The sequence below is a fragment of the Paramisgurnus dabryanus genome, chromosome 2 (genome assembly GCF_030506205.2).
Source record: "Paramisgurnus dabryanus chromosome 2, PD_genome_1.1, whole genome shotgun sequence".
NCBI lineage: Eukaryota > Metazoa > Chordata > Actinopteri > Cypriniformes > Cobitidae > Paramisgurnus > Paramisgurnus dabryanus.
In genome coordinates this window covers 26,135,485-26,148,468 of record NC_133338.1, presented here as the reverse complement: position 1 = coordinate 26,148,468, position 12,984 = coordinate 26,135,485, and the positions used below count along the sequence as shown (strand labels likewise).

At 36.0% G+C, this 12,984-nt stretch overlaps 2 protein-coding genes and 1 non-coding gene across 4 annotated transcripts in view; 1 reads left to right on the top strand and 2 right to left on the bottom strand.

Moving 5' to 3' along the window:
- The window catches only part of nucb2a (nucleobindin 2a), a 572,456-nt gene that overhangs the window by 558,273 nt on the left and 1,199 nt on the right, over nt 1-12,984 (top strand). Inside the window, exons 1-12 of one of the 2 annotated variants that reach the window (XM_065248861.2) lie at nt 6,848-7,042; nt 7,519-7,659; nt 7,987-8,094; nt 8,174-8,306; nt 8,572-8,675; nt 10,290-10,475; nt 10,556-10,646; nt 10,737-10,795; nt 10,943-11,035; nt 11,110-11,199; nt 11,708-11,878; nt 11,959-12,013. In XM_065248861.2, coding sequence (XP_065104933.1) covers nt 7,519-7,659; nt 7,987-8,094; nt 8,174-8,306; nt 8,572-8,675; nt 10,290-10,475; nt 10,556-10,646; nt 10,737-10,795; nt 10,943-11,035; nt 11,110-11,199; nt 11,708-11,878; nt 11,959-12,013 — 1,231 coding nt within the window. In that variant the 5' untranslated portion in view covers nt 6,848-7,042. Of the gene's footprint in view, nt 1-6,847; nt 7,043-7,518; nt 7,660-7,986; nt 8,095-8,173; nt 8,307-8,571; nt 8,676-10,289; nt 10,476-10,555; nt 10,647-10,736; nt 10,796-10,942; nt 11,036-11,109; nt 11,200-11,707; nt 11,879-11,958; nt 12,014-12,984 lie in introns of those variants that run through there. The other variant, XM_073812473.1, reaches the window with a different exon arrangement.
- rps13 (ribosomal protein S13) lies at nt 3,894-5,767 on the bottom strand. The gene is made up of 6 exons (XM_065248882.1): nt 5,659-5,767; nt 5,047-5,095; nt 4,875-4,953; nt 4,559-4,728; nt 4,253-4,353; nt 3,894-3,965 (listed from the first exon to the last, which is right to left on the bottom strand). Exons 1-6 carry the CDS (start codon nt 5,679-5,681, stop codon nt 3,932-3,934), a joined length of 456 nt encoding a protein of 151 aa, XP_065104954.1. The 5' UTR covers nt 5,682-5,767; the 3' UTR covers nt 3,894-3,931.
- LOC135730893 (small nucleolar RNA SNORA19) lies at nt 4,041-4,169 on the bottom strand. The gene has a single exon (XR_010526106.1). It is a non-coding gene; the product is annotated as a small nucleolar RNA SNORA19 (small nucleolar RNA).

Below are 12,984 nucleotides of genomic sequence, written 5' to 3'. Positions count from 1 at the left end.
TGCAACTCACAGTCTCACCACTAGATATCGCTAAAATTTACACACTGCACCTTTAAATGTTTTAGGTGTTACCAATTAAAGTAAGTTTTTAAGTTGATCCAACTTTTCACTTTTTACAGAGAAAGTATCCTGCCACAAGATTTTCAGTTTCCTTTAAAATTTAAAATTCCTTCCAGCATGTCCCAAAATATGGCATCTGCCAAGGGCACCTTGATATTGGCTTTGACTGACAAGTTCATCGAAGCAGCCGTGTTGTGACTGTGACCGTACACCAGCACACCAGTGCGGTGGGACCCGACACCCAGCCAACATTTCTATCTCATCCCCCCAACTTGTCTTAATGAAACACCATATGCCTGAAACAGACTGGCTAATAAGCTTGCTTGAGAGAATTAGGCTTTTTGTAATACCATGACTCTTCAATCTACTCTTTTCTTATCTCAGACACACAGCGATGGGCTGCAGTCCTGCACAGCTCTGCAGCAGAAGTACTGCTGATGGTTTCCTCGCCACTGCCAGCAGTTTACAATACTGCAAGGTGACTCAGTGTTACCTATCTCTCTTAGGAGAGGTTTATACGGAGGCAACTGCAGTTAAATTGCTGCATGCAGAATAAAAATGATCTGCAGTGGACAGCTCTCTCAAAGCCCTCTTCTTGTCTCTGTACATGCACTGTTCATTTATTGGGGTGCTCTTGGTAGGGCTTGCTTAACATGGACTAAGCTGAACCTTAAGCATGAGGCTAAAAGCATTTTGAGAGAAGCCTTAGTATATGTACATCATGTTTATTTATAAATGTTATTGATACATTATCAAACATAAGCTGGGCTATACATTTCGAGGGGGAAACGGAGTTCCACCTCAAACTGGTTAGAATTGTGAATAGTGTTGAAAAGGAATCATATTTAAATGACTTAATAGTATTTAAAAATTACTCCAAATTATGAGTTTTTTTATTGCAAATTTTATTTTATAATGCACCATCAAGCTTGTCACATGACAATTCAGTCACAGTGGCACTGTATGGCTGATGTCTCAGTTCATTTTAGATTTTTCCTCTTATTTAAAATATCCATAAACTAAATAGCCAAATTTTCACACAGATTTTCTTTAAACTGAGCAGTGGCGTCTCGTGACTGCTCATCCGAGTGGCGCAAATTCAAAATATGTGTTTGAAGTGTGATGTGTGTTGCTTGGGTTTTCAAAATATGTGTTTGTCGCTTCATGTGAACCATATGCATCATGCGTTTTGTCAAAATATGTGCCTGCTGCACACGCGTCAAAACCGTTTATGATAAAAGAGACGCTCACATTCACAAAATACATGCAAGACACTTCCTTAACAGTAAACTCTGATTACACATGATTATACGCTGTATTATCATAAACCCTTTAGACGCATCTGCAGCATGCGGTTATTTTGACAAAACACGTGATGCACATAGGTTTACTCGACGCGCAGAACACATATTTTGAAATAAGGAACCACACACATGGTGTGACGAACTTCGCATCGAGCGCCCTCGAAAAAAGAAGTCACTGTCCACCACTGAAAGTGAGGACAAATTTATTGTTAAAATTGTGTGTGACTTAAATACTAAAGAAAACAAACACATTTTTTTTTATTTTAAACCGATCTAAGAAGTCATCTAAAAGATTCCCATAGTGAATTTCTGCCATTTCCAGCCCTGCATATAAGTGCATCCTTAAAAGCACACAACTATTAAATAAGAGCAGTTTTTAAGTGTTGCTTACTTTATTACCCGTAAGAGGTTATTTATTTAAAATGTAAATACTACCTCATTTCAGTGATGTGATCTTAGTGAACTTTTAATGTCTTTTCATAAACATAAACTGAAATCTAATTATGGCGACTGCTACTGCTTTTAATAGAGCATTATGGCTTTTTAGACCTTTACAGAGAAAGGTCTGCTCCATTAGCATTTTAAAATGACAGCACTGGCTTTTGTTTAAAATTGTGTTAATTAAACTTAGATATACGTCATGAAAGGCTAAGTGAAACCATCCAGCTTCATTTTATCTTTGAACCAGGAAAGCATTTTAAGCTTTAACGTAAACATCCCTATTTATTTATTTCCTCATATCATTCATCAGAATGATTCAAGTTTGCATTTTTCTTTCATAGGTCAAACTTTAAATGGCTAGTCAACACTGACCTCTAGTGGAAAATAAGGACTACAATAATAAGGTCTACTGTTCAGACTGTAGTATAAAAATACAGGGAGTAATGGCTATCTGATGTGACCGCTTTCTTAGAGCCTTGCTAATTTGTCTGAATGGTAGTGTTTGATAAATGTTTGATCACTTCAGTAGTATCACAGTAGGGTTTAAAAGCTTAAAATGTTCATACTATATTCAGACACATGATTTTAGTGTCCCTATTCTTTACAGATTTTTATATAACAATTTTATATTCCCAAATAAATTGGACTCTGGACCATTTTTAGTGTTAACCTCATGCTGTAATGAAATTATAAGAGTTTAAATAGTTTGTTGAAACGGTTTAAGAACTCACGTTGTTTCTTTTAGAAATAACAGTGCTTACATTTTTGGTAAACAATAAAGCCATAATATTACTGAAAGTATTCATATACTTAGGTTATTTACTTAAATTATCTAAATAAATAATCTAAAATTATCTAGATAAAGTTGAACATAATTTTTTTTAGTTACCTTAGTACAATTAAATGCAGTAGATCTGAGTATAAACGAGCAATGCTAGTATTATCTAATGTTTGTACTTACTAGATATATTATTATTATATTACACTACAGCAACAGCGCACATTAGCAAGCTAACCATAACTAATACTTAATAAAAACAAAAGCTGATAATGGCATAAACATTTCCATTGTAAATGCCTTTAAATCAAGGCATTTAAATGTAATGCTTTCTGATCAAATTAACTGATATAACCAAGTAACTGATATACTACATCAATGAGACGGTTCTCAACCTAATCAAATACTCTATTAACCCATTAAAAACCAAACAACAAAACCAACATTTTTAAATACTTAATGGGGTGATTTCCCAGACGGGGATTAGACTAGCCCTGGACTAAAATAAATGTAAGAGCTGTCCAAACTTAAAACAATTGCACTGACATATCTTACCTAAAAATGCACACAAGTAATGTTTTTAGTAAGGCATGTTTATTTAAACTAGTTATATTTTCCAGTTAAACTAAGGCTTAGTCCTGGCTTAAGCTAATCCCTGTCTGGGAAACCACCCCAAATATAACAAAATACTAAGCATAAATAAATCCCCTTCATATATTTACACTCATTATTCAGCCTCACAAAAATAATGCAGAGAACTTGAAATCCCACCAGTTTTAGCCATACTGCTTTAACAAAAAAATATTCATGTGGTCCCATCCAAAATTAATCAAGTTCACATATGATTTAAAACACATGTGATATGCCTAGAAACCACTTAATATTTTTCATTAAAACCTAAACCGATTTCGGAAAGCATTAAATGAGCAAATTATATTAAATTTAATTAAGTCAAAATCATTTCTTTTTGTGTATTTGGCCATAAGGAGCTACTATTCATGTGGCTCATTCATATATATTGATTTAATATATGATCAATGAACTTTTAGCAGATATGTGCACTTACAATTGATAAGCTCTTACAATAAAAATATTGGTAACTCTTATTGTACTCCTTTTGCCTCTCTAGAATTACAAACCTCTTTTTTCTATAATACCACCTACATTGATAAGCAATAGTAAAGCATGTTCATGGTTGTGATAAAGGAACTCATCAAGCAATTTCATGGGTTGTTTAAGCAATTTGTAATTCAGTTGACCACAACACTGGTGTACAGAAAACATGAACAGCAAAACCACAAATGCAAGACTTGATCCAAATAGTTTTATTTGTCCGAAAACTGCATTTTTATGCCACCAGTGCAGAAGCTGTGGAGGATTCGCTGTAAATGAAAAACAATGAATCAATTAAACTATTCTGTACGAAAAATGAAATGCATTTGACATTCAAATAATATTCATGTATGAAGGGGACTGGCAGTTGTGGCACAATATAGCCAAACTGCTAATTTACCTCCAGGGTTTATCTAGCACATAAGAAATATCTCAGTTCTTACAATAAAAGAATGGGACAATGAAATGTGCTCTGTACATTCTTTTAAATGTTACAACCTACTATTCTTTTAAATGTTACAACCTACTAAGTAATATGAAAAAAAGCACCACTTACTACTTCCAGTTGGGTGCAAGTACTCTCTTGGTCTTGTAGTAGCGGGCAAGCCTGTGGATTCTGCTCTCAACCAGAATCAGGCGGAACTTGGCATCCTTATCCTGCAAAAATACAAGCAGCAAGTATGAGGTTAACTCTAAATGTACTATGTTGACTACATCATAACATCACCAAAAAGTAAAAAAGGTGAATTGCAAGTGGGAAAGGGATGTCTTTTCTAATGCAACAAACCAGCCGATGGTAGCTTAAAATTAATGATGCTACACAGTAAATGAAAAACATGTTCTTATGTTATTGTTAATTTACCTTTCGGTTCCTTTCCAAGTGCTTCCTCACAGCCACAGCCTTCTTGATGAGGTGGTAGAGATCCTCAGGCAGATCAGGAGCCAAGCCCTTGGACTTCAGGATCCTAAGGATTTTGTTGCCAGTGACAAAACGCACCTGGGCAACACCATGGGAATCCCTGAGGATCACACCTAGAGGTAAGAGCAAGAGATATTAGATCTAGAACAATAACTAGCAAAACTGTTGACACTCTGTAGACTACGCATATGCGTTGACTGATTCCTTTCAATACAAGTTTTGAAGTTTTATCTACATCTGGTCGTAAATGTAGACTTACCAATCTGTGAGGGGGTCAGACCCTTCTTAGCCAGTTTAAAGATTTGCTCTTTAACATCATCTGATGTCAGTTTGAGCCACTAAAAAGACAAAAATCATGGTGACTGTTTAACATCATTTTGACAATGTTTGCATTTCTGTATATTCAACATCACTGTTCAGATAAAACTTACTGTGGGGACACTTCGTCTATAGGGCAGTGCCGACTGAGACAAGCCCTTGCTGGAAAAAAATAAGAATACAACATTAAAAATTTAATTAAATAATCCCAAAGTATACTGGTAATTGTTACATTACATCGGGTAATTGAAAAGTACAAAACAAACATCAAATATGCACAAAATTATAAAGAAAGATAACTTATTTTCCATTACACACCCTAAACAGTGGTACAAATTCGTTTTATGTGAAGAACTGTTCAGTGCAAAGTTAACAACTCGCCGCTAAGCACATCTGATATCGAACGTACGTTATATAAAAACGAATATCGCCTTCGCGAACATTTCGTGGCACATGTACAAACAAAAATTAATATTAATGACGGATTGTGTAGTCGAGAGCAGTTTTTAACACGGGCATCTGTCGAGGCTGCAGCCCGTCTCACTAACGTTACATGTGGTGCCATCACGTTATACAGAGGAAGAGAACGTGGAGACAGATTTGGGTTCTTTATAAACATTTCCTACATCAAACAAAGTATATTTTCGATCCTAAAGAGTTATCACCATTTTCGGTCGTCAGTGTGGTCCACAGAAGGTGTTATTTATCGTAAAATAAACACATACCCAGGAGCGTGCATACGACCCATGATGGCGGTTTTGAGAGCGAGGAAAGAGAAAGACCAAGCCGAGGCCGAGAGGAAGTAAAGTTTGAAGGCGGAAGTGATGTAAAATATAACTTCCGGCCTGGAAAATTCATGTATTTATTTTCTCTTTACAAAATGTTTTGTGTATGTAAGTAGTAGTTCTGCGTTTGAAATGATATTCTCTTGTATATCTGTTGAAACGTAATATTTATTTGTTTCGTTAAAAAGAATTGTTAAAAAGGCACGAATGTTGACCATATTGTGATATGATATGTAAGTGGTTATTGTCTTGTTTATTGATTATATGTGAATGACAATAAAGAAAAAGAAAAAAACTAAAAATGGTAATTATTTATTTTGTCTACATTTTAATTGATCACAGTTAAATAATACTAAAATAAAATGGAATATACAAATGTAAAAAAACAAAATAATAATTTTGATGCTTGCTGTCACCCAAATAAATAAAGTAAGAAAGTAAGTAAGTAAGAAAGAAAGAAAGAAAGAAAGAAAGAAAGAAAGAAAGAAAGAAAGAAAGAAAGAAAGAAAGAAAGAAAAGAGAACGAACTAAACTGTCTTTTTAAAACTACCAGCAGGTGGCATTAATCCGCCGCAAATCTACAGAAATATAAAAACGGATAGGATGGCAAAATGCTTAAGCATGTTATTAAATGGGCGGGGCTTAGTGGCAGGACTATCGAAATAACACGTATACATGTAATATTTTAAGTAAAATAATTGTGCTATTAATTGAACACATCAGTTTATATTAACTAAATGTTTATTAAAATGTCGCTGTGCCATTATATGTGACTTTTTGACCACTGCCACAGCAACACGTAAACGGCGTTATCACGTAATCCTTGTTACGTTTTGCTGCGCTTGTGAAGCCTGGCCAATCATAGTCATTTGCGGTAATCGTTTTGTACAAAAAGATCATAGAAAGCCTCTGTGCAGAATTGTATTTGTATAACATGCGTTTTAACAATATAATTAATACGTTTAAACGATTGTAGTCTTTTTATACTATATGTTTTAAATATTATAAAAACTGTGTGGAGATTTTAAAGCGACTCATAAGGGTCCCGGCTTTCTGGGCCCCCAAGCGCCCCCTGTCGTCTCATATTTCATTAGCAACATTTACAATCCCTGACCGCACTGAAAATCAAGCGCTGAGACTGATATACGTGGACCCGCTCTCTGTCTCCTGTGGCCGGGTCTAGTCTGTTAGCTCGCTAGCCGCTTTCAGCCTGCTTGCGTAAAGTCATCATCATCAGTCCAACATAACGGACAGTCAGGAAGACAGCGGTAATGAAAGGAACCCGAAAACACCAGAGATAGCTCGCTGAAACCGATATACCACCGTAAGTAACATGACTAAATTGTGAATATAGCACCGGGCAAGTTACCTCAGCGCACATAAAGCATCATTAAATCAACTTCTGACCAAATAAAACCCCAACGGCCAGTTTCGATGCTAGGTGGAAAGCTAATGAAATTAGCCGGTGTAAGGTTAAGCCACACTGTCAGCGACCGTACTGTAATATAATATAGCTTGCCAACATAACCGTGTATATTTAGTGTCGTGTTTTTTTCTCTATTAATGTTGTTTTTTCATAGTAGTAACGGATTTGTAGAGTGCACCAACAACAGTCAGATGTTTTGTTTTTAATCTTAGTGTGAGCTTTCTACCTAAACAGCATTTTTTTTCCATATGGTCGATTTAAATCTTAATTCGTTTGATGAACAGATTGCTGTCTAGGTATGGATATGTAGGTTTGAGAGACCGACAGTGTGTATTAATGCCTAATACTTATTCTTATCTCGTGTTTTTTTCCAGATGGCCTTTATAAAGGGGCTCCTCACCAGCTGCCTAGTGTTGGCCAGTTTGATTTTCTGTACCAATGCAGTGCCAATAAGTATAGATAAAACAAAAATAAATATCCCAGAGGAAACCATCAAGGAGTCACCCCAGAGCGTGGTAAGCTATCTGAATCAATTACATAAGCCCTGGCAGCATACCAGCCTTATAGCTATGGTTGAGTTGGTAGAGGATTGCATTAGTAGTTCAAAGTTCATGTGTTTGATTCTGATGAAACACACATAGACATAAAACATGTATAGCACTGTATGTCGCTTTGGATAACAGGATTTGCCAAATGCACAAATGCTATAAATTTATGAAAATTCACACCCAGATATGCTGGTTGCATATCAGTAAAGGATTAACCATTGTGTGGGTAACAAGCTCACAACTTTAAAAACATTGAGAATTATACAGAAATGTAATTTCTGCAATTTTGTCTAGGACACTGGACTGCATTATGACCGCTATCTGAGGGAGGTCATCGATTTCCTTGAGAAAGATCAACATTTTAGAGAAAAGCTCCACAATACAGACATGGAAGATATTAAGGTAAGAAACAGCATGTCATATGTGTGTTATGAATAACAAAGGTCACGCAGAGCTAATCTTTGATTTTTGCTGATTTTAGCAAGGAAAATTGGCTAAAGAGCTTGACTTTGTGAGCCACCATGTCAGAACCAAGCTGGATGAGCTGAAGAGGCAAGAGGTCAGCCGTCTAAGAACGTTGATCAAAGCCAAGCAGGACATTGAAGGAGGAAATGGTGAGAATGTTTGTGAAAAACCTGTTTATTTTTGGTGTTACAAAACGCTGACAGTTTTTTAATGTCTGTTTGTTTTTGTTTTTTTGGTGATGGTTAAAATAAACAAAAATGACATGCTTGACTTATTGACACCTGCATAACATGTAATAACATGTTAATTAACAAACATAAACAAAAGAGACAAAACTAGAAGGAACTCCTGATTTGATAAATTATATTTAAGTCTGAAGGTTCCTGAGCGTTTGTGAAATCTTTGCCCCATCAGATATTGCTGTGGATCACCAGGCCTTACTCAAACAGTTTGAATATCTAAACCACATGAACCCCCACACCTTTGAGGTTGAGGATCTGGACAGGCTCATCAAATCGGTATGTCATGGTGCTATTCCTCTTCAGGTTTCATTTGGTTCCATAGTTGTTGATTTTCATATGCTTACATTGTTGGATTTTGGTGCTCGTAATCCTAAAGCTGTGGAAAGTTTGTGGACATGCTCTTTTTATGAACAGGTTTGGACATTTCAGTAATTACTGTAAAAAAATACTCTAAAGGCCAAAGTATGGTCCATTTTTTTCCGTGTCCCCAAGAGTTTGCGTACAGTGTGCGTGACGCATTTTTCGCACCTCTGGATTTTTGAAAACCTGCGTACATTGTATATGTATGACACACGTGCTTACAGGAAAATGTACTATGTAGCCCAGGAGATGCAGTGCATTTTGTCACAATGATCATGTGTCGAGCATCTGCATAAACGTACCTGTCAAATAAACGATGCTTTGCAGCGTTCAAACTAAGCAAACATACACGTAAAAAAACAGACTACACTATACCCGAACATTCTGGCAAAATCTTTGCTTAAACTTTGTTTTACTATAAAAACCTTGGAACGTGTGTTGAAAGAATATATAGTTTGATTCATAAAATGAAATATGTCTCAGTACATAATGGGGTGGTTTCCCAGACAGGGATTAGCTTAAGCCAGGACTAGACCTTAGTTAAATTAGGATATTTAAGTCATTTTTAAAAGCATAATTTATAAATAAACACAACAAAACACTCACACTGATATTTTTTAAAAATATGTCAGAGCAAGTAGTTTTCGATCAAGACATCACTAACATTTAAGCTAGTCTAGTGGTGCTTTTCGTTTGCATAGTACCCCACGGTTTGGTTTGTGTCGGGTCAGCTTACTTTTGGGGGCTTTTCCACTGGGTGCAGTACGTAGTACCCGATACATTTTTTAGTACCACCTCGGTTGGGTTCTAAAGCGACCCAAGCCGATACCAAAACGTGATGTGAAAATACTGTAGATCACCGATTGGTCTGAGAGAATCCACAGGTTGAGAATCGGGAACACCGTTTTTTCCAGACTTGGAATGTACAACAACGCTCTCACTTGTGTGATGTCATAGCAGTAGGCAGCGCAAATATAACGATATACCTTAATTCCTCCCACTCCGAAGTGTTACCAAACTCGATGGAAAAGCTAACCACGCCAAAGTGAGTTGATCTGACCCAAACCAAACCATTGGCTACTATCCAATGGAAAATTGCCAATGCCATAGGACTAGGCTTAAGCCCTGTCTGGGAAACTGCCCCATTATGTAATATTGTGCTGTTCCAATTTAATGTTTTTAAATGATGTCTCACAAACACAGTCTCAAGGATTTGTGCAATCTTCAATATGCACTTTATCATGTAAGGAGTAGTTTTTTAATATTATAAAGACACAGTGAAACTTTTGTTCTTATTTTGAGGTCAACACATTTACAAACAACATCTTAGTCATGTTCTTTTTGTACAATTAAAACCATTAATGGTTGGTAAACAAAAAGTAATGGTACCCTGACAAAATTTCATGGCCATTTAGTCCATAACGCAGATGAAAATTCACCAGTTTTCCAAGGAACAGGCCAGGAAAGAAAGGCAGTAAAACATCCTAAAATAACTAATACTCATACACATTTTATAATCCCACAACAAAGGCTACTAAAGATCTGGAGAACTACGACAAGGAACGGCATGAAGAGTTTAAGAGGTACGAGATGATGAAAGAGCATGAGAGGCTGGAGCACCTAAAGACGCTGGATGAGGAGGGCAGGAAGAAAGAGGAGGAGCATTATGAGGAGATGAAGAAGAAACACGCTGATCACCCCAAAGTCAACCATCCGGTGAGTCTGCACGCAACTTCTTTTCTTCTGTGGTTTCACTAAGGATATGCTCATGCTTCTCTTTATGTTTCCATGTGTAGGGGAGCAAGGATCAACTGAAAGAAGTGTGGGAGGAGGCTGATGGCCTTGACCCTGAAGATTTCGACCCCAAAACGTTCTTTAACCTGCACGGTAAAAGATTTTCTCAAACTCATGCTCTCCATTCAGCTTAGCCACAAGATAAGAAATTAAATGTTTAATTGTTTTCACTTTGTGTTGCAGACACTAATGGAGATGGTTTCTTTGATGAACAAGAGTTGGAAGCTTTATTCACTAAGGAGGTACTGAGCTTAAAGATAAAAAAAAGGAATTCTATTCAAAATAGTTTTTTTAGTTATATTGTATAAATTATAGATTGTAGTTACAAATTGTTCTGCTTTTATATCACAAAATAGAGTTTGTCTTCTTGTGTGATTCTGCTTTTTAAGCTTGAGAAAATCTATGATCCAACTAATGAAGAGGATGACATGGTGGAGATGGAGGAGGAAAGGCTGCGAATGAGAGAACATGTCATGAACGAGGTTAAATAACAGTCCAATCTGACTTTTACCAAACTTATGAACTTTTCTAAATCTGTAACATTTATCTTTCACAGGTTGACTCCAACAAAGACAGATTGGTGTCCTTAGATGAGTTCCTGGTTGCCACAAAGAAGAAAGAGTTTCTTGAACCAGACAGCTGGGAAGTGAGTATGGTGACAAGTCATAGGAAATATGTATTTAGGTCACTGCTCAGTGTCTTGTCATACACAGCCATAAATGTAGGATGGTTGCCATATATAGATATGCAAAGTATACCAAGTCCTTTATTTGTCTCATATGCAAATGTTTACAGGCAGTTAGATGTTTTTCTGCAGGTCAACTCCAGCCAAATTGTGCATATGAAAAATATCCTGAAATAACAGAAACAAATATATAGAAATAGAGAAGCACCAATATTAAAATTTTCCAGCGATATGACCATTCATTTGACATTTTCTATACACAGAGCTCAAATTCATTGCATTTCCTGTTCTCTTTTGATTGACAGGATATATCGGCTATGACTATCGGCTGTTTTTAAACTATCTGCCGATATTGTAAAAAATTGCTTTTATCGTCCGATAACGATTATTGCCTGATATATCAGTGCATATTGTCAAATATAAAGCCGGGGGAATTGATTTGATGTGAATTATCTTATGATGAACTCAGACTCTAGAGCAGAATCAGGCATATACCGAGGATGAAATGAGAGAGTTTGAAGAGCAGCTGGTGAGACAAGAGCAAGACTTAAACCAGAAAGCAGCTGACCTTCAGAAACAGAAAGAGGAGCTGGAGAGACAACAGGACCAGCTTAATGCCCAAAAGATAGAACTGCAGCAGGTATCTGAACTGATTCCTATATATAATAATGTGATTTAACACAATAGTTTCTCATTCACACGTGTTGTCTTTACTATCAGGCTGTGGAACATATGGAACGATTAAAAACACAGAACGAACAGCCTGAGATGCATTGTAAGTAATGCTTTCATTTTTTTTATTTAACATGTTTGTTACACTTGGTCCTAGATGTTACCAGTCTAATTCCACAAATATCATAAATAGCATTTAGACTGCCAAAGACGTAGTAGGGGAGAGCGGGGCACAACCTAACGCTTTTTTGTTTTGGCTCAATCATTAAAAAAATATTTGAGTTTGATTAATTATATTTTTACACAAGCAACACACACATCTTTGCTACAAATGAACATTTGAAGTTTGTTTCTAGTACTTACAATTCTTGGACAATTACACCAAACGTGACAGAAGTGCAAACGTTACAACTTACCCCATAGGTGGGGTTAATTGTAACAGGTGGGGTTAATTGTATCAGGCAGGGGGTTAGTTGTAACACTTGCTAAAAATTAAGTTTGCAGGCAAATATTTCAATACTATTTTGTCTATATACTTGAAGTGGATATTGTTTATATATCTGTCTATAATAGACAGGTATCCATACTATTCATCCCTCATCTAACCATAGTTCAATTATAAATGGATACAAATGTCTAATAAATGTGTGAGAAAAGTAGCACAATTATGACAAAAAAAAAAAACTATATGTGACCCAGTCTGTAAAAACCATACTAATAGTCAAAATTCTGAGATAATGAAAATCAAAGTCTGATTTTAGCCATTCATTTTATTATGATTTTAATCTTTGACATGACCTTATTCAATCAATATTAAAGATATGAACAAAAATTTATTTTGAGAAACAATTTTTGAAAAGACAGGCACATTAGCCCGCTGGGTAAGACTATTTTTAAGCTTACCAAAAAAGTTGCTAAGAGCTGCAGACATATTTCAAAAAGATGCTTTGTTTTAGTCAACAAAACACTTATTAATATGACATAGCATTGGATTTGGTATCTTACACACCCAACTCAGAAACTGAAAAAAAAACATCTGATGAAAAAATGTACTTACATGCCACCAAAACCCTC